General features: G+C 42.8%; 1 protein-coding gene across 1 annotated transcript in view; it reads right to left on the reverse strand.

The window, feature by feature from the left end:
• Positions 1–21,672, reverse strand: part of cntnap5 (contactin associated protein family member 5) — a 294,459-nt gene that overhangs the window by 17,715 nt on the left and 255,072 nt on the right. Inside the window, exons 20-21 of the mRNA XM_031893445.1 lie at positions 3,907–4,037; positions 2,469–2,556 (exon numbers count right to left, since the gene is read on the reverse strand). Coding sequence (XP_031749305.1) covers positions 2,469–2,556; positions 3,907–4,037 — 219 coding nt within the window. The remainder of the gene's footprint in view (positions 1–2,468; positions 2,557–3,906; positions 4,038–21,672) is intronic.

Below are 21,672 nucleotides of genomic sequence, written 5' to 3' on the forward strand. Positions count from 1 at the left end.
AACATTCCTTCTCTGTATATTTGTATTTATACATATGGGTAGGGGGTGCCATAGTGTTTCCCTTAGACAGTACAGTATGGAGGTACAGCTTATTGTGTGCCCAGAACATTCCTTCTCTGTATATTTGTATTTATACATATGGGTAGGGGGTGCCATAGTGTTTCCCTTAGACAGTACATTATGGAGGTACAGCTTATTGTGTGCCCAGAACATTCCTTCTCTGTATATTTGTATTTATACATATGGGTAGGGAGTGCCATAGTGTTTCCCTTAGACAGTACAGTATGGGGGTACAGCTTATTGTGTGCCCAGAACATTCCTTCTCTGTATATTTGTATTTATACATATGGGTAGGGGGTGCCATAGTGTTTCCCTTAGACAGTACAGTATGGGGGTACAGCTTATTGTGTGCCCAGAACATTCCTTCTCTGTATATTTGTATTTATACATATGGGTAGGGGGTGCCATAGTGTTTCCCTCAGACAGTACAGTATGGGGGTACAGCTTATTGTGTGCCCAGAACATTCCTTCTCTGTATATTTGTATTTATACATATGGGTAGGGGGTGCCATAGTGTTTCCCTTAGACAGTACAGTATGGGGGTACAGCTTATTGTGTGCCCAGAACATTCCTTCTCTGTATATTTGTATTTATACATATGGGTAGGGGGTGCCATAGTGTTTCCCTCAGACAGTACAGTATGGGGGTACAGCTTATTGTGTGCCCAGAACATTCCTTCTCTGTATATTTGTATTTATACATATGGGTAGGGGGTGCCATAGTGTTTCCCTCAGACAGTACAGTATGGGGGTACAGCTTATTGTGTGCCCAGAACATTCCTTCTCTGTATATTTGTATTTATACATATGGGTAGGAGGTGCCATAGTGTTTCCCTTAGACAGTACAGTATGAGGGTACAGCTTATTGTGTGCCCAGAACATTCCTTCTCTGTATATTTGTATTTATACATATGGGTAGGAGGTGCCATAGTGTTTCCCTTAGACAGTACAGTATGGGGGTACAGCTTATTGTGTGCCCAGAACATTCCCTCTCTGTATATGTGTATTTATACATATGGGTAGGAGGTGCCATAGTGTTTCCCTTAGACAGTACAGTATGAGGGTACAGCTTATTGTGTGCCCAGAACATTCCTTCTCTGTATATTTGTATTTATACATATGGGTAGGAGGTGCCATAGTGTTTCCCTTAGACAGTACAGTATGAGGGTACAGCTTATTGTGTGCCCAGAACATTCCTTCTCTGTATATTTGTATTTATACATATGGGTAGGAGGTGCCATAGTGTTTCCCTTAGACAGTACAGTATGAGGGTACAGCTTATTGTGTGCCCAGAACATTCCTTCTCTGTATATTTGTATTTATACATATGGGTAGGAGTGTGACAGTAGCTTTGCATTGTTTTTGTAAATCCGTCTGTGTCTTTTTAAAAATGCCTCCTATCACTCCCTCTGAGCTGAGTGACCCGGGGCCTTTGATGCGCGGCTGAATCGGACATGAGCTTTTGTGGCCCTGATCCATTTCTATGTGTTTATCTGCTATCGGTGCGTCGGAGTCAGCTCTACAGCCGGTGCTGCCATTGTCTCGCCGTCCCATTGTTACCGTAACCTTCATGTACAAAGCTTGACATTCCCGACACGGAGCATTAGCTCTTCTGGAAATTCTCCGCCTGAATTTACGAGACAAAGATAGGGGGAAAAGAAACATCCGAGAAGGCTTTGAAGTCAGATAATGGGCAGAGAGAGAAGCTGCGCGGCGGAGATAAAGCCCCACTCACAAAGCCGCCGCAATAAAACAATGCGCTCCGTTCTGATTCCTGAAGGACGTGAATCTTTGTGTCACGGTAGGAAAGCGCCGTCTGTAGCCGCGGGCAACATTGGCCTCTGTCTCGGGGATGTCTTCTACATGGGCTCAAGAGCGCCCCACTAACGATGAGTAGTGAAAATTCCCGAAACGCGCCTACCATACGACTTTTTTGACGCAACTGCAGTTTGATGCAACTTCAACTTTTTGTTGAGGAAACCATGGTTTGTTTGGCACAACTGCGACTTTTCGGACGCAACTTATTTGAGGCAACTGCAATTTTTTTGACACAACTGTAGTGAGCGAATTTTTGTTTTGTGCCAGGTATGGATTTGCGGCAAATTTCCACATTTCACCATTGGAGAATTGTTTTGCAAACTTCCATGAAAATTCGCGGCGGAAAAATTGCCCATTCTATAGCAAAACTAACTACAAGTTAACCCAAAGGTGAAACACCCCTTTAATACATTTGGAGTAAGAAAAAAAGTAGTGTGTAAAAAATTGTCATGTTTAAAAAAATTTGTCCATTGACTTCAATGCTTTTGATTTTTTGGGACAGATTCTCTCATCACTATACACAGAACATATTAATGGGAGAGCCAATCAGAGCGGCTAATGAGCCGACACTGGAGATGACTAACGACTTACCTACTACTTTCCCCAACGTGAGTGATTTGATGGCTTTGAAATAGATGTCGGAGGAGAAATTGTGTCTTTGTTTGATCATTTTGTCAATCTGTAAAGAGAAAGGAATTGTTTATCCCAATCGCTCGCTTAGAACAGAACTCAATACTTCAATTTGATTTCTCAAAACTGTTCAGAGCTCTGATTTATATCTCTTAATTAGGGTTGGAGTTAGTATTGGGGTTGGGGCTACGGTTGGAGTTAGGGTTGGTGTTAGGGTTGGAGTTGGGGTTGGGGTTATGGTTGGAGTTAGGGTTGGAGTTGGGGTTAGGGTTGGAGTTGGGGTTAGGGTTGGAGTTGGGGTTGGGGTTAGGGTTGGAGTTAGGGTTGGAGTTAGGGTTGGAGTTAGGGTTGGAATTGGAGTTGGGGTTGGAGTTAGGGTTGGAATTGGAGTTGGGGTTGGAGTCGGGGTTGGGGTTAGGGTTGGAGTTAGGGTTGGAATTGGAGTTGGGGTTGGAGTAAAGGGTTGGGGTTAGGGTTGGAGTTAGGGTTGGAGTTGGGGTTAGGGTTAGAGTTAGGGTTGGAGTTGGGGTTGGAGTTAGGGTTGGAGTTGGGGTTAGGGGTGGGGTTGGAGTTGGGGTTGGAGTTAGGGTTGGAGTTGGAGTTGGGGCTGGAGTTAGGGTTGGGGTTAGGGTTGGTGTTAGGGTTGGAGTTGGGGTTAGAGTTAGGGTTAGGGTTGGGGTTGGAGTTAGGGTTGGAGTTGGGGTTGGAGTTGGGGTTGGAGTTGGGGTTGGGGTTGGAGTTGGGGTTGGAGTTGGGGTTGGAGTTAGGGTTGGAGTTGGGGTTGGAGTTAGGGTTGGAGTTAGGGTTGGGGTTGGAGTTAGGGTTAGGGTTAGGGTTGGGGTTAGTAGGAAACACAGATGCAGTAACATAAGGTCTTAATTTGCAATTAAATTTGTAGGATAAACAATTAAGGTAAACATTGGAACATGGGGCAGAAGCTAGAGGCACAGGATTTAGTGCTAGGGTCCATTAGATCTAAAGGTGGCCAAGGGGCAGGTGTGATTTTCTGTGAATTGTTGATAGAGTTTTTGGACCGATGGTGCCTATGCCTGGCAGTTAATTCCGCAGGGCCAAAAGACCGAATTAGCCCAATATCTCCCACCTCCGGTGGGCACATCCGCTGAAAATATCCACTCGTTTGGTGACCTTGGCAAGCAAGGTTTTTGGCTGAACCCAAAATCTTTCATGAAAGATTTGGCCGAATACTGAACTGAATCCAAATCCTAATATGGATTCCTAAAAACAACTGTAATTATTTATCAGGAAACAAGTCTCCCTTCCTTTCCCTTTGTCCCTGTTACTCCTCACAATGACATTTCTAATGGATCCAGATGATGAGGAACGAGAAGGAACCATAATACGTACACCCCCCCCCCCCAATTGGTTCTGTCGTATTTACCTGTATTATTAACTCTCGCCCTTCCCGGCTGATCCGTACGTGATGTGGCCGCCTATTGTCCAGTCTTTCCGATTCCAAGGTGAAGACTTGAGTTCCTTCTTTGCTGACTTTATAACGGACCTGTAGGCTGCCTGCAAAACACAAGCCGCTCCAGTTAATGGTTGCAATAAGTGCAATAAGGCACAAGGACTGTGTAAATCATCACAAGTTACAATGCGGTTTCATGTTTCCCATTGAATATATTGGATTTCACCTCCGCTACGGACAAATCAGAAGGTGAACGATCAATATCCAACCGTTTGCCTTAATGTGACCAAGAAAGGTCCAATCATAAAGGAATTCTTTGCGGCCAATGTAATACTTTTTCCGATGGAGAGAGGCTTTTAGCGTCTGTAAAGTGCTGCACTTCATCTGGGAACAGCATTAAGCGGATCTCTAAGTGGCCCCGGGGGCCGGGGGGGGGGAGAGACCAAGAGGAACATCTCGTCCCGTTACGCTCGCGGCACAATAACGTTATTTGTGGTGTTGTCGCTACTTATATTGTCCTTATGTTCCATCCCGTTACCTTGAAACACATCGTCAATGGAACGTTTTTATTTTTCTGACAGTCAAGGACTTTACACTTGAAGTCTCAATCTTCTCAAAGGACAAGTCAACCCCCAAAATAAGTTTTTGCCTAAAACATAATTCCAAGCAACTTTCCAACAACAATTGTGATACTGTGAGTCTATCTGAGCTCATAATGCCCCCCTGTCTAATCCCCTAATACAGTGACCCCCAACCAGTGGCTTGGGGGGGGCAACTTGTTGCTCCCCAACCCCTTTGATGTTGCTCATTCAACCCCCAAAATAAGTTTTTGCCTAAGACATAATTCCAAGCAACTTTATAATATAAATTTTTTAACAATTGTGATACTGTGAGGCTTTCTGAGCTTATAATGCCCCCCTGTCTAATCCCCGAATGCAGTGACCCCCAACCAGTGGCTCAGGGGCAACAAGTTTCTCACCAACCCCTTTGATGTTGGTGGCCATTTTTGAATTTACGACTTGGAGATGAGTTTTAGAGGCATAAAGACCATGGGTACTGCCCAACAGAGCCTCTAGTAGTCTGCCAGTCCTCATTGGGCTACTGATTAACCAATCCAAAAACATAATTCCAAGCCACTTTCCTATAACAATTGTGATACTGTGAGGCTTTTGAGCTCATAATGCCCCCCTGTCTAATCCCCTAATACAGTGACCCCCAACCAGTGGCTCGGGGGGGGGCAACATGTTGCTCCCCAACCCCTTTGATGTTGCTCCCTTGTCCTCAAAGGACAAGTCAACCCCCAAAATAAGTTTTTGCCCAAAACATAATTCCAAGCAACTTTCTAGTATTAATTTATTAACAGTTGTGATACTATGAGGCTTTTTGAGCTTATAATGCCCCCTGTGTAATCCCCTTATACAGTGACCCCCAACCAGTGGCTCAGGGGGCAACAAGTTTCTCACCAACCCCTTTGATGTTGGTGGCCATTTTTGAATTTCCGACTTGGAGATGAGTTTTAGAGGCATAAAGACCATGGGTACTGCCCAACAGAGCCTCTAGTAGTCTGGCAGTCCCCATTGGGCTACTGATTACTCAATCTGAGTCCTTATTGGTCACCTACTAGGAACATTTTTGTGCTTGTGTTGCTCCCCAGCTTTTTTTTCATCAAAATTTTGTTCATTGGTAAGAAAGGTTGGGGATCCCTGTCCTAACACCTGATTTGGGCTCTCCTGTGGCCTACACCATCCCGGGCTCTTTATAGACCTCTACCTTTACAGAATAAAGAAAAAAACCTGGGTTGTTCACCTTTGAGTTAACTTTTAGTATGATGTAGAGGGTGATATTCCGAGACAAGTTGCAATTGGTCTTCATTTTTTATTATTTGTCGTTTTTTTTTAGTTATTTCAGTTTTTGTTCAGCAGCTCTGCAGTTTCAGCAGCTATCTGGTTGCTAGGGTCCAAATTACCTTGGCAACCAGGGAGTGGTTTGAATGAGTGACTGGTATATAAATAGCAGAGGGACCTGAATAATACGTTCAGGTGCCAGGTTCACGTAGAAAAATATGTTATTCAAAGCAACAATAATAATAACATTGTAGACTGGCATAGCAATAGTTTTCTGGTTGCCGGGGGGGGTCAGTGACCCCCATTTGAAAACTGCAAGAAGTTATGAGCCCAGTTGTGAGCTTAGGAAGAAGGAAAGTACAGAATGTGCATAAGGAACTCTGAACCTTCGTATATAGAACATTCTATCCCGCAGGAAGTGAATAGAAAAAGTTTGAGAGCCGTATTTAGCTGCAAGTATTAAAAGATTAGGGATAATATCAGAGCGACACAATGTTTCACGTTCCCAATTAGAAGTAAAAGGCAGATAATGGCGGAATGTGAGTGACATCCCTGGCAGAGCGTGGGATGAGAGAGACAGTTCGGCGCACGAGTCGCTCAAATGATGAAGACGTGAGGCTGGAGAGCGTCGGCTCTTAACCCCTGCAGCTGTGTGACCCACATGTACCGGGCATTCTCATTGGGTTCTAATTCAATTCCACGTTCAGCCGTTTAGCTCGTGGTGAAAAACAAGGCCCTTAAAGGGAAACTAAACCCCAGTTATACAATGTAAGTCTCAATAAAGATATATCACATAAACAGCTCATATGTAGAACCCTGCTTCATCTTAATAAACCATTTTCATATAAATATACTTTTATAGTAGTTTGTGCTATTGGGTAATCCTAAATAGGAAACTGCCTGGGATCATAGGAGTCACAGGGCACACAAACAAGCCAAGGCACACATACATGCTAGGCCCCATCAGCCAATGAATGGGCAGAGTTCTGCCTTTTGCTCCCACACTACTTCCTGTTACAGAGCTGCATCACTTCCTGTCAGCTGATCTCTGAGGGAGCACACAGCCCATCACTAAATGGCGGCTTAAGGAAAAGGATGTAAAAGGGCAATATTTACTGATATATATATATATATATATATATCGGTTCAAGCCCCAATTAAAGGTTCCAACTTTGGTCTTGAGGTCCATCCTTTAGCTCCTGAACTGGGTTTAGTTCATGGAAATTATTGTATAAATCGTTCAGTCATAGTTCTAAGAATATGTAGGGCTCCCCAAATAATAATCAGACAAACATTTAAGCTGAGGTGTCAGGGGTATCTAGGAAACTGACTAGTCTTCCCAGTTTTCACCATAAATGGCTTCCAGGCTGACACTCAATTGCCTCTTCTCCAAAGCTCTCCATAAATGGCAGTTTTAGCAACCTAAATGCTGGTCTGACCCTCTCAATTTTCTAATGCTCACTTTAACAATGGTTACCCAGAAATACACAAAGCAATAGCCATTTATAACAAATATGTGAAGAACTATCGGGACTTGAACCCTGCATGGCCTGTTCAGTGGCTTTGCAGGTTCAAGTCCCGATAGTTCCTTACAAAAAAGCAGAGAGAATGCCTCATTTTCATGATAAAAGACGGGGTAAACTTAATTTTGGAGCAATTTCAATATACTCTGAAAGAAAAACTTAAATGCTTTCATTGGGTACAGCAGCCTTTTCAGTTCAAGCCCCAAATGAAGGTTCCAACTTTGGCCAAAAACGCTCTTGTCATAGTCATAGTTCTAAGAATATGTAGAGCACCCCAAATAATAACCAGACTAATGTTTAAGCTGAGGTGTCAGGGCTATCTAGGAAATAAAAATGGCTAGTCTTCCCAGTTTTCACCATAACTGGCTTCCAGTCTAACACTCAATTGCCCCTTCTCCAAAGCTCCCCATAAATGGCAGTTTTATCAACCTAAAGGCTGGTCTGACCCTCTCAGTTTTCCAATGCTCACTTTAACAATGGTTACCCAGAAATACACAAAGCAATAGCCATTTATAACAAATATGTGAAGAACTATCGGGACTTGAACCCTGCATGGCCTGTTCAGCGGCTTTGCAGGTTCAATTCCCAATGGTTCCTTACAAAAAAAAAGCATAGAAAATGCCTCATTTTCATGATAAAAGATGGGGTAAACTTCATTTGGGGGCCAATTTCGATTTCAATATAAAATATACTCTGAAAGAAAACTTAAATTGCACAGTTACATTTTTAATCAGTTTGACAAGAGTAATTTGCGCATCAAGTTCAACCCTTTCTAAAACGCCTTCACTCTGTTAATGAGCGAAACCCAGAACGTCTGACAATTTTAGTTCACGGAGAACAAATTCTTTCTGATTCCGTAACTGCAAACAGTAATTTTCCCACAAATGGGCTCTTGTTATTATAACAATGGATACGTTACTTATAGGAAACAAGATATTTCAATCACGGCGGCGCTGCTGTCTGCCCTTGTATATAATCCCATAAAGTCAAAACACCTTTCTTCTAATCTGAAGGGATGACCTTTTCCTTCCTGTGTTGTAGATGAATAAAGAGATCACCTTTGATTTACAGAAAACAAGCATCTCCAACTTGATCAACAAGCTCTCAGATCTACATAGACGCCCACCGTGACCTTTTCCTCCGTCTCTTTGCCTGCGATTCCTTTGTATGAGGCGCGTTTTATGCAGAACTCTTCTTCTGAAATGATCTCGTGACCTTAAGAACTTAAAATGTGTCTGTTTGCCCCGAGGAGCTGGAACATATATTGACTTGCCCCCCCATCAGGACAAAGAGTTTGTAAGAGAAATTGATTAAACCGTCTTCTTCGGAGTTGGGCGTCATGTTGTTAAATGGTCTTATAAAACTAAACAATGGAAAAATCCATTAAAGACGGGTTGCAAAGTAATAAAATTGGTGGGACTGAGGTTGGTCAAGTTCAACCCGTTCTTCATACGTCTAAGGAAGACACCGCGGCTAAAACTGTGGGACTGATCAATATTAACCAGTTCTATATCTCTATTCTTTCTTTAAACCATGCAAAACACTTGAAATATTATCTAATACCTGAATATCTTGTATCTATAGATTACGAGCCTTGTTGAACAACAATATTAGTAACAGCAGCATAGAAAATACATCAAGCACAGGGTCAGACTGGGTCGACCCAGAACCGATCTCCACAGGGTGCTCCCCCAACACGTTGAAGGTAAGTTTCCTTACCAATGCACAATCGGGGGAAGGGGTTGGACGGGTGGTGGGGACCCCAGCAAGGGTGGTGTGAAGGTCATTGTGGGGGCCCATTGGGTAGTGCAGGGGCCCCTGAAGCAGTAGCCCCGGTGGGCCCTACACACACATCACTTCCTGCCCCAGTGGAGTTTATAATCTTCAGGTCAATCACATTAGGATCAATTTAATCAGGATCCAGTTAACCCTGCAAGGGTCATGATTAGGGTGGTGGGGGCCCCTATGAGGGTGGTGTGAAGGCCATTGAGGGGGGAAGGGGCCCCTGAAGTAATCAATTTAATCAGAATCCAGTTAACCCTGCAAGGGGACATGATTACTCTTTACAATGACATTAAAGGGCAATAGAGACAGATAGTGAGGGATTTTTCCCATAAAAATAATCAATGCTCAGAACTTTCCATGTAAAGGGAAACTAAACCCCCAAACAATGTAGGTCTCTATAAAAACTATATTGCATAAACAGCTGATATGTAGAACCCTGCTTCATCTAAATAAACCATTTTCATAAAAATATACTTATTTAGTAGTACGTGCCATTGGGTAATCCTAAATAGAAAGAATTAAGCCCTGCCCCCTGGGATCATAGGAGTCACAGTGCACACAAACAAGCCAAGGCACACATACATGCTAGGCCCCATCAGCCAATGAATGGGCAGAGTTCTGCCTTTTGCTCCCACACTACTTCCTGTTACAGTTAGAGCTGCATCACTTCCTGTCAGCTGATCTCTGAGGGAGCACACAGCCCATCACAAAATGGCGGCTCAAGGGAAAGGATGTAAAAGGGCAATATTTACTGATATATATATTCCAGTTTGGGGAGATTCTTTAATAGGCCACTTAATATAATATAAACTGTCTGTTGGTTACGTATTCATTCTGGGGGTGTAGTTTCAAGCAGCACAGTGGGTTCTTGGGGTTGAGGTTGGGGAATGTGAGTGTATGGATAGGTCAGTAGGTGGGTATATATGGGCACTGAAGTTCCTTCAGATGGACTTTGATCTTTTTCCAACCCAATTTAACTATGTTACTATGTAACCTGCCTGTATGTATCAGAGTGTTGGAGAAAATGGGGGAAAAAAATGGTGCCCTGGCTGGAATTGACCTTAGAACCCAACAACAAGGCAGTAATGCCAAACCCCCGTGCCGCCATGTTACCCCTTACAAGTGAGTCTGCCTACAGGGACTTCTAGATGCTTCTCTATTAGTGATGAGCAAATCTGTCCCATTTCGCTTCGCTGAAAAATTTGCAAATCTTTCAAAAGATTTGCGAAATGGCGAAAAGTTTGCGAGATGGCGAAAATGTTGCGCAGCAAAAAAATTTGTCGCCCACGACTATTCTTTTGACACGCAACTATTCTTTTGATGCACGCGACTATTTCTTTTGATGCACGCGACTATTTATTTTGACGCGCGACTATTTATTTTGACACAAGACTATTCTTTTGATGCCTGCGACTATTTATTTTGACGCGCGACTGCTCTTTTGAAGCCCACGACTATTTATTTTGACACAAGACTATTCTTTTGATGCCCGCTACTATTTATTTTGACGCGCGACTATTTATTTTGACACAAGACTATTCTTTTGAAGCCCACGACTATTTATTTTGACACAAGACTATTCTTTTGAAGCCCACGACTATTTATTTTGACACAAGACTATTCTTTTGAAGCCCACGACTATTTATTTTGACACAAGACTATTCTTTTGATGCACGCGACTATTTATTTTGATGCGCAACTATTTATTTTGACGCGCGACTATTCTTTTGATGCACGCGACTATTTATTTTGACGCGCGACTATTTATTTTGACGCGCGACTATTCTTTTGATGCACGCGACTATTTATTTTGACGCGCGACTATTCTTTTGATGCCCGCGACTATTTATTTTGACGCGCGACTATTCTTTTGATGCCTGCGACTATTTATTTTGACGCACGACTACTCTTTTGAAGCCCGCGACTATTTATTTTGACACAAGACTATTCTTTTGATGCCCGCTACTATTTATTTTGACGCGCGACTATTCTTTTGATGCCTGCGACTATTTATTTTGATGCGCAACTATTTATTTTGACGCGCGACTATTCTTTTGATGCACGCGACTATTTATTTTGACGCGCGACTATTCTTTTGATGCCCGCGACTATTTATTTTGACGCGCGACTATTCTTTTGATGCACGCGACTATTTATTTTGACGCGCGACTATTCTTTTGATGCCCGCGACTATTTATTTTGACGCGCGACTACTCTTTTGAAGCCCGCGACTATTTATTTTGACACAAGACTATTCTTTTGATGCCCGCGACTATTTATTTTGACGCGCGACTATTCTTTTGATGCCTGCGACTATTTATTTTGACGCGCGACTACTCTTTTGAAGCCCGCGACTATTTATTTTGACACAAGACTATTCTTTTGATGCCCGCTACTATTTATTTTGACGCGCGACTATTTATTTTGACACAAGACTATTCTTTTGATGCACGCGACTATTTATTTTGATGCGCAACTATTTATTTTGATGCGCGACTATTCTTTTGATGCCCGCGACTATTTATTTTGACCCGCGACAATTCGTTTGATGCCCGCGACTATTTATTTTGACGCGCGACTATTCTTTTGATGCACGCGACTATTTATTTTGACGCGCGACTATTCTTTTGATGCACGCGACTATTTATTTTGACGCGCGACTATTCTTTTGATGCCCGCGACTATTTATTTTGACGCGCGACTATTCTTTTGATGCCTGCGACTATTTATTTTGACGCGCGACTACTCTTTTGAAGCCCGCGACTATTTATTTTGACACAAGACTATTCTTTTGATGCCTGCGACTATTTATTTTGACGCGCGACTATTCTTTTGATGCCTGCGACTATTTATTTTGACGCGCGACTACTCTTTTGAAGCCCGCGACTATTTATTTTGACGCGCGACTATTCTTTTGATGCCCGCGACTATTTATTTTGACGCGCGACTATTCTTTTGATGCCTGCGACTATTTATTTTGACGCACGACTACTCTTTTGAAGCCCGCGACTATTTATTTTGACACAAGACTATTCTTTTGATGCCCGCGACTATTTATTTTGACGCGCGACTATTCTTTTGATGCCTGCGACTATTTATTTTGACGCGCGACTACTCTTTTGAAGCCCGCGACTATTTATTTTGACGCGCGACTATTCTTTTGATGCCTGCGACTATTTATTTTGACGCGCGACTATTCTTTTGATGCCTGCGACTATTTATTTTGACGCGCGACTACTCTTTTGAAGCCCGCGACTATTTATTTTGACACAAGACTATTCTTTTGATGCCCGCGACTATTTATTTTGACGCGCGACTATTCTTTTGATGCCTGCGACTATTTATTTTGACCCAAGACTATTCTTTTGACACCCGCGACTATTTATTTTGACACACGACTATTCTTTTGACGCCCGCGACTATTTATTTTGACACGCGATTATTCTTTTGACGCCCGCGACTATTTATTTTGATGCAAGACTACTCTTTTGACACCCGCGACTATTTATTTTGACGCAAGACCATTCTTTTGACACCCGCGACTATTTATTTTGACACGCGATTATTCTTTTGACGCCCGCGACTATTTATTTTGACGCAAGACTATTCTTTTGACGCCCGTAGCAAATTTTTCCAAGGCAAATTTTCCCATCCGTTTTGCAAAACGCAGAAATTTGGCGCAAATCCATGCCTGGCGAAACATTTTGCTCATCACTATTCTCTATTAGTGATTCATCTAATTTACGCAGAGTTTCCCTTTGCCAGGAGCCCATAATGTTGACCAGTGAAATAAACTCTAAGTTGGCGCAGAGAAGCTGGTTGGGCCATTGTCGCCCAAGGGCTGAATCTTGCTGGGTAGGGAAGAGTTAAACCAACGGAACGTTCTTCTCAGTAAATACGGTATTGCCTGCGCCGCTCTAACATAACCAACTTCTCCTGTGAATGTAATGGGAGAGCTCAGCCAGCCGGATCTGTCAGATTTATAGCCCTGACCATGGAAGGGAGGAATCTCCATTACACACAGATAAGGCTCAGCGAATGTTCCACTACAGTCCATGGAAGGAGTTTTGTTAGAGCAGATTAGACCATTTGTTGTTTGAAAGTAGCAGCTGCCTTATGGGCTTAAAGGGCACCTTTCATTTCATTGCGATAGGTGCCCTTTAATGGAAAATATACGTTAGCCCCGCCCAGCTCAGCGCCATATATATATACTGTATGTGCTGCTGTCCATCACTTTCCATGAATGGTTCTATGGGGGAGGGAGTGGCCTAGTCATGTGAATCTTCTGCACTCATTGGCTATAGGTATACCATATGCTCTAATGGACTGCACTGGTCTAGCCTTTAAAATTTCTAATGCTCTGATTGGTTACTGGTTGGTCTAGCCTTTAAAATTTCTAATGCTCTGATTGGTTACTGGTTGGTCTAGCCTTTAAAATTTCTAATGCTCTGATTGGTTACTGGTTGGTCTAGCCTTTAAAATTTCTAATGCTCTGATTGGTTACTGGTTGGTCTAGCCACATCATTGTTCTAATGCTCTGATTGGTTACTGGTTGGTCTAGCCACATCATTGTTCTAATGCTCTGATTGGTTACTGGTTGGTCTAGCCACATCATTGTTCTAATGCTCTGATTGGTTACTGGTTGGTCTAGCCACATCATTGTTCTAATGCTCTGATTGGTTACTGGTTGGTCTAGCCACATCATTGTTCTAATGCTCTGATTGGTTACTGGTTGGTCTAGCCACATCATTGTTCTAATGCTCTGATTGGTTACTGGTTGGTCTAGCCACATCATTGTTCTAATGCTCTGATTGGTTACTGGTTGGTCTAGCCACATCATTGTTCTAATGCTCTGGTTGGTTACTGGTTGGTCTAGCCCCATCATTGTTCTAATGCTCTGGTTGGTTACTGGTTGGTCTTGCCACATCATTGTTCTAATGCTCTGGTTGGTTACTGGTTGGTCTTGCCACATCAATTGTTCTAATGTCTCGGTTGGTTACTGGGTTGGTCTAGCCACATCATTGTTCTAATGCTCTGATTGGTTACCTGGTTGGTCTAGCCCCATCATGGTTAATGCTGATTGGGTGGTCTGCCACATTGGCCTCTGATTGGTTACTGGTTGGTCTAGCCACATCATTGTTCTAATGCTCTGATTGGTTACTGGTTGGTCTAGCCACATCATTGTTCTAATGCTCTGGTTGGTTACTGGTTGGTCTAGCCCCATCATTGTTCTAATGCTCTGCTTGGTTACTGGTTGGTCTTGCCACATCATTGTTCTAATGCTCTGATTGGTTACTGGTTGGTCTAGCCACATCATTGTTCTAATGCTCTGGTTGGTTACTGGTTGGTCTTGCCACATCATTGTTCTAATGCTCTGATTGGTTACTGGTTGGTCTAGCCACATTATAGTTCTAATGCTCTGATTGGTTACTGGTTGGTCTAGCCCCATCATTGTTCTAATGCTCTGATTGGTTACTGGTTGGTGTAGCCCCATCATTGTTCTAATGCTCTGATTGGTTACTGGTTGGTGTAGCCCCATCATTGTTCTAATGCTCTGATTGGTTACTGGTTGGTGTAGCCCCATCATTGTTCTAATGCTCTGATTGGTTACTGGTTGGTGTAGCCCCATCATTGTTCTAATGCTCTGATTGGTTACTGGTTGGTCCAGCCCCATCATTGTTCTAATGCTCTAATAAGTGTTCACATCCCAGTAAAAGCACCAAAACACGACTTTTCTACAAGTCCAATTTGCTTAACACCTTTTTTTACGACTAGAGATTAGCATATTCATTTGTACCGCCATTGATTCGGGAAAAATATAGCGGAACATTCTTTGCTCTCCGTGAATTGATTTGCAATGGAATTACGGCCGATTCGCACGGAATATTTATGAACTCTGCGACGCGTGCCGAGCCGGGAACTGAACTGCTGACCGGCCGTACGTTTCCACTCCGAGCACTTCCCATACATCTCTTTCCCGTACACCAAGGAACTGCCAGGAGCGACGTATATTTAACGTATGAGGGGCCGGTTCTCTCTCTCTCGGTGCATAGACTGTTTATAACACAGTAACCAATCAGAAGCAGGTTAAAGTGAGACTTGGGGTTTTTATATATTGCATATTTTTGTATTTCTGAGGAACGGATCCGTATAAATGAACATTGTCCCCTTATTGGGTAAGCAAGTTACGATCCCATTAAGTTCCACCAATCATTCTAATTAGTGAAAAGAATCCTATTGGTTTTATTTAAAGGACATGTAAACCCTACATATTCCTACCATGTATATAAGTTGGGCACATCGCCCCCACCTGCCCACACCATTTGTACTGCACATTTCCCCCCTGTTCACCTTCATCATCACATTTTCCTAAAACAAATGGCAGCTTTCGGCCGGCAGCCATTTTTCCCTCTGTGTGCTTTAAAGTTCATGCAATCAAGAATGCAGGCTTACACAGGCAGAACTTACTTTGATAAAAAAAAGTCCTGCTTGGATTGTGCCCTTAGCGGTATAAGGTGAGCTCAGGACAGGAGATTAGGAGAAAAAAACATGTTTCTCCAGCGGAATGCACAGCTAGAGCAGAGTTTCTACGGAAACCAGCAGCGCCATCTTTTCATTGGCTGCTAGACTGGAGGGTGTGTTTAGTAACCTGAGCTTGAAAGAACTGAGCATGTTCAGTAAGCCAAGAGTCAGTTCCTGAGGGAGGGGATGAGTGAGTTACAGGAGGAGAAGGAACCCCAAGTTAATAAGGGGGTGCTGCAGCTTGTGATGAGCCAATCTGTCCCGTTTCACTTTGCCTAAAAATTCACGAAACGGCAGCGAAATTCGCGAAATTCGCGAAATGGCGTAAAATTTGTGAAACGATTGCACGATTTTTTTGTTGCCCGTGCCCGTATTGACATGGCCACGCCCTTTTCTGACACGAATGCGCCTATTTTGATGAGACCGCACTTATTTTGACACAAGCGCACCCATTTTGACGCAACCGCAAATCGTTTTGGTGCAACAATAACTTTTTTTGGTCACGCGACAAAATGTCGGCGCCAAATTTTCTTGGAAGTTTCGCCAATGGTGAAATGCAGAAAATTTGCTGCAAATCTTTGTCTGACAAAAAATTTCGCTCATTACTAGCTGCAGCTTGTGATGAGCCAATCTGTCCCATTTTGATTCGCTGGAAAAAAAAAACGTGAGACTGCTGAAAAATTCTCAAAATGGCAAAAAATTTGCAAAATGCATTGAAGTCAATAGACAAATGTTACACACGTTGAATTTTTTTTTGAAAGCCAATGGGCGTTTTTTTGTCTCTGTGACTTTTTTTTTCTCGATGACTTTTTTGTCTCGTGACTTTTTTTTATCCTGCCGGCATTTTTGTCTCAAATTTTTGCCACAGTTTTGAGAAAAAAATTGCAGATGCCAAAATGCCAAATTTCGCTGCAAATCCATCCATGACTGATGAAAAAATTTGCTCATCACTAGCTGCAGTATTATTATTATTATTAACCCATGAACAACCAAAGTGACGGGTATTGAAAGATTTCAAAATGGCTGCTCACTGATTACATTTTTGTGCGTGGGGGGGGGGTTCCCTTATCCGGAAAATCCCCAGCATTCTGGATAACAGGTCCCATACCTGTATTTTATTATTTTGCTCAGCTTTTCCTATCGTGAAAGAACTTAATGACAGATGAAAACGAAGATGAACGAGGAAACGCCTTGTTTTCCCAGGATTTATTGCAAATTGAATTTTCATATAAGGTTAATATTGTATATTTAGGGGCCAATTCTTATTTTCAATTATCCCCTTCAATAATTACATGCCCAGATAGTGATTTACACTCTCCCGTCATTTCCTTCTGTATGGATTCATCATGTAAGAGCAGAACGAGGCTGCGGAATGATAACGAGGCTGCGTTTATGAATATTGATACGTTTGAGCCCATTAGAAAGTAATCATGGTGGCTACGCGGGCGCATCTATTCCTGCGTGTTTGGGTTTTTATGACATTCGGGGTTAAAGCGACACGCGGCAAAGCTGCCCCGTTGGTCGAAATTATAAAAGCGTTTCGTCTGAGTCAGGGAAATTGGGATTCGTTTAGAGATAATTAAAAAAAAAAACACACGCGGCCGGCAGAGCGGAAAGCAGCGCGGGTATTTAGTTTCCATTTTGAGAAATGTTAATAAGGATTCGCCGCGCTCGTTGGATCCGGCGTCAGAAAAGATAAACATATAAATACAGACAAATGTCAGCGCAACCTCTCCGGCGTAAAACCCCGATTATTCCTTCTGCCAAATGGTAATGCGGATCGTGATGAGTGGAACTTTCCGTCAGGAATGGATTCGTGGCGAATTTCGCCAATGGTGGATTTTTTTGCAAAATGGCTGAAAAAAATTGCCCACGGAACAAATTTGCTGCACAACCAAAAAAAGTCACACGTGTCAAAATAATGACCCGCGTCTAACGTTATTTTTCATGTTTAGAGAATTTTTTCACCGTTTCGGGAATTTTCCTGCGAAACAGGACATATTCGCTCATCACTGAATACAGACAGTTAACTGCATACAGGTGTGCGGTGGGGGCCCCTGTAGGGGATGTGTCGGCGAAGGGACCTTGGGGGGTGCAGGGCCTCCAGGGCAAAAACCCAGGTGGGCCCTTCACCCCCCAGTCCGACTCTGGTCACTATTTCCATTTCCTTCCCCAAAAAAGTAAGTTTTAAAAGCAAATCTGTCCTGTTTTAGTTCTGCACAACTTTTTTTCTTACTCCAAAATGCGTTAAAGTCAAAGGGTGTTTTTATATGGAGACTTTTGTGTCTTGGCAACATTTTTGTTGCAACAATGTTTTTTGTCTTGACAAATTATATTTTTTTTACGGCAGTTTTGCCAAAAAAGGTTAAAATGCCGAATTTTGCTGTGAATTCCTGCCTGATGAAAACATTCATTCATAACTAGTAGGTTTACATTGCCGACAACAATTCGCCAAACTGCGAAACATTCGTGAAACGCATTGAAGTCAATAGGTGCCTTTTTTTAATGCGCAACTTTTTTTCTCACTCCAAAGTCAATTTTTGTGGAGACTTTTTCGTCTCGGCGACTGTTTCGCAGCCGATGGATAGACACTTGGCTACAACCGATCGCTGATTGTTATTTATTTTTTCTTGTCGTTCTTGGTTTAAACATAAGAGCAGAACTATAACAGGTTCCGCAATTCAATAAGAGCTCAAGGGCTTTTTCTGAAAACGCTCCACATTTCATATACGAACCGAGGAATCTCCGAGGAGACAATCAACACCCAAAGATATGGGGTTTTTTTTCCCTTCGGCGCAAAGGGACTCTCCGAGCCTCACACCAACTAATACTGTGGGTTGCGCGGCTCCATCCCAATACGCCAGTCACTTCAGCGCCGGCTCATTAAGAAGACGAGAATAACACACAAGTATGACATGTGACACAGAGAGCGTCTCCCTATGTGACTCCGCCGCTCTGTCAGCCCTACATGGCCCTTGTTAAGAGATTGATGTTTGCATTGGTATTTCGTTTAAGTTGCGAGCGGCGTTTGGGCGAATGACAGTTGGACATTTCTTAAGCTCGCAATATATTTTCCCAATGGGACAGGATGGAACAATCTATTGGCTCTTTCTGAACATCTAATAACTATAAGGCATTTGTGCATTGAGACTTCCCCTGGGGGAAGGGAATAAAGGATTTAAATGAGACAGTAATGGTGGCGGTAAACGGAAAGATTCGCTAAATTGGAGAGGTCGCCAAGTAAGCGGATCTTCTCCCGAAATGCCGACCTAAAGGTGGGCGATATAGGGCTGAATTACAATGGTGGGCGTAGGCGACGTCGGATCAGAGACCGCATGAATGAGATGATGAGGTCACTGATACAACCTGCCCAATTGAGATCTGGACAATTTTAGGTTGGATGGGGAAGCCCATCAGTGGTGCCCATACACGGGCAGACAATCAGTCTAAAGGACCCAAGTCTGCAGCTAAAATTTACCCCTGTATGGCCCCCTTTTGGGAGCGACATCAACGGTCTTGACTTTTTTCTCAAAGTTTCAGCCGGTGCAGGTCTGTAGGTACCACAAGCGAAGGCGGCCAACTTGGGTCTTTCAGACTGATATCTGCCCATGTATGGGAACCCCACGGGCCTACCCAACTGATATCTGGCCTAAAATCATCCAGATTGGGCAGGTTTGATTTTCCTATTCCTTGATCCTGGATATTGTCCTTGGTCCGACGGCCCATACACCCTTTACAATCCAATTAAAATGGAGGGTGTATGGGCCATTGGACCTTAGGTGGGCATATCGGGAGATTGGGAAAAGATCAGCTCGTTTGCGACTTCACCATGTATGGCCCCCAGATTGGTCTCTTCTTGCATCCCAGCACCCCATACTCTTAGGGTGTCACCTTTTATTTACATGCAATCCAGGCGGGACTTCATCAGGGGAAGGGCTGTGACATGGCAGTCAGCAATTGGCCGATTGCCCCATCAATCAAGGAGATTCTGGATTTCCATATTTGGAAAACTTGGCAGGAAGTATTGATCTGGACTCTCCGGGTCAAACCCTATATACTATGCACCTTGCACCCTACTCATCAAAGTCTAAGCCCCAGCCGCTTTGGCCCAGTATATACACAATAAAACAATGGCATTTTTGTAATATATAAAGATTTAACTTTTAGTATGATGTAAAAATTCTGAGACAATTTGCAATTGGTCTTCATTTTTTATTATTTGTAATTTTTTCAATTATTTCAGTTTTTGTTCAGCAGCTCTCCAGTTTAGAGTTTTAGCAGCTATTTGGTTGCTAGGGTCCAGATTACCTTAGCAACCAGGGTGTGGCTTGAATGAGAGGCTGGTATATGAATAGGGGAGGGGCTGAATAGAAAGATAAGGAATAAAAAGTAACAATAACAATAAAACTGGAGCCTCACAGAGCAATAGGGTTTGGCTGCCGGGGTCAGTGACCCCCATTTGAAAGCGGGAAGGAGTTAAATCATTCAAAAACGATAAAAAATAAATAATGAAGACCGATTGGACCAGGGGGATTCATTATGGGAAGACCCCAGGTACAAAGGGTTCTCAATGAACTATATCATTATTTCTACTGTTGTTTGTTTTATTCTTAGATAAGGAAGGAGGGGAGAGACATAGGGATAATTATATACACAGACAGGCCTGTGATTAACTAGAGAAACTAATAAGGCAAATCCCATTTGCACTCTCGGCTTTGTTTGCTCCGTTGGGAATATAAAGTTTAAATCCTCTAGTTGCTAATTAATGATTGTGCGTATGGGGGGGGAGGGGAGCTAACGAGGCCGGGCCCGGCACCGTCAGAGCCCACACTTTATCCGTACAGAACCTTTCAGAGGTAATTAACTCCCATTGTTCACCTTCAATGTCCAAATCTTATTAAACCCCCAACAATGCTCTCAGCGGGTCAGAAAATCCATTTTCAATAGTAAAAAATAGTAAAAAAGCCACCGAAAAAGCTACTTAACTGTTATGATGATGTAAGTATGATGTAGAGAGTGATATTCTGAGACAATTTGCAATTGGTCTTCATTTTTTATTATTTATAGTTTTTTAGTTATTTCATTTGCAGTTCAGCAGCTATTTGGTTGCTAGGGTCCAAGTTACCTTAGTAACCAGGGAGTGGTTTGGATGAGAGACTGATATATGAATAGGGGAGGGGCTGAATAGTAAAATAAGTAATAAAAAGTAACAATAACAATAAAACTGGAGCCTCACAGAGCAATAGGGTTTGGCTGCCGGGGTCAGTGACCCCCATTTGAAAGCTGCAAAGAGGCAGAAGAAGAAGGGAAATAAGTTAAAAGGGGATATTCACCTTTGAGTTAACTGTTAGTATGATGTAGAGAGACATATTCTGAGACAGTTTGCAATTGGTCTTCATTTTTTATTATTTGTTTTTTTGTAATTATTTTACCATTTCTTCAGCAGCTCTACAGTTTTAGCTGTGGTTGCTAGGGTCTAAATTACCTTAGCAACCGGGGAATTGCTAAAGTGGGGCTAAAGTCAATCTGTGTTGCCGGTTATTTTGTTATTTGCCCAAATCCTCCCTTAGAAACAATACAGGTTAAAGGGTTTGATGTAGAGAATATTTCGAGACAATGTGCAATTGTTTTTCCACTTTCTATTATTTATGGTTTTTGTGTTATTTACCTTTTTATTCAGCTGCTTTCCAGTTTGCAAGTTCAGCAATCTGGTTGCTAGGTTCCAAATCACCCTAGCAACCAGACACTGATTTGAATGACAGGAATATGGATAGGAGAGGGGCTGAATAGAAAAATGAGTAAGTAGCTTTACAATTAGGGTTTCCACCTCTGCTGGCTTTTTTCATGGGGCAGGGGGCGGACAGGGATGGGGAAGAGGCGGGGCCATGACATCACAGAGTGGGGAAGAGGCAGGGCAGTGGCATCACTGGGCGGAGCTATGATACGACAATCACCGATTGCCCGATCGCAGAGTCAATCTAAGTGAGTTTTGCCTGGTTTTCCTAATTTAGGAAGTTTCGACCCAGACAGCCCTTCCGAAAACCGGGCTGGAAATGAAGACCAAT

This window comes from Xenopus tropicalis, chromosome 9 (genome assembly GCF_000004195.4).
Source record: "Xenopus tropicalis strain Nigerian chromosome 9, UCB_Xtro_10.0, whole genome shotgun sequence".
Lineage (NCBI taxonomy): Eukaryota > Metazoa > Chordata > Amphibia > Anura > Pipidae > Xenopus > Xenopus tropicalis.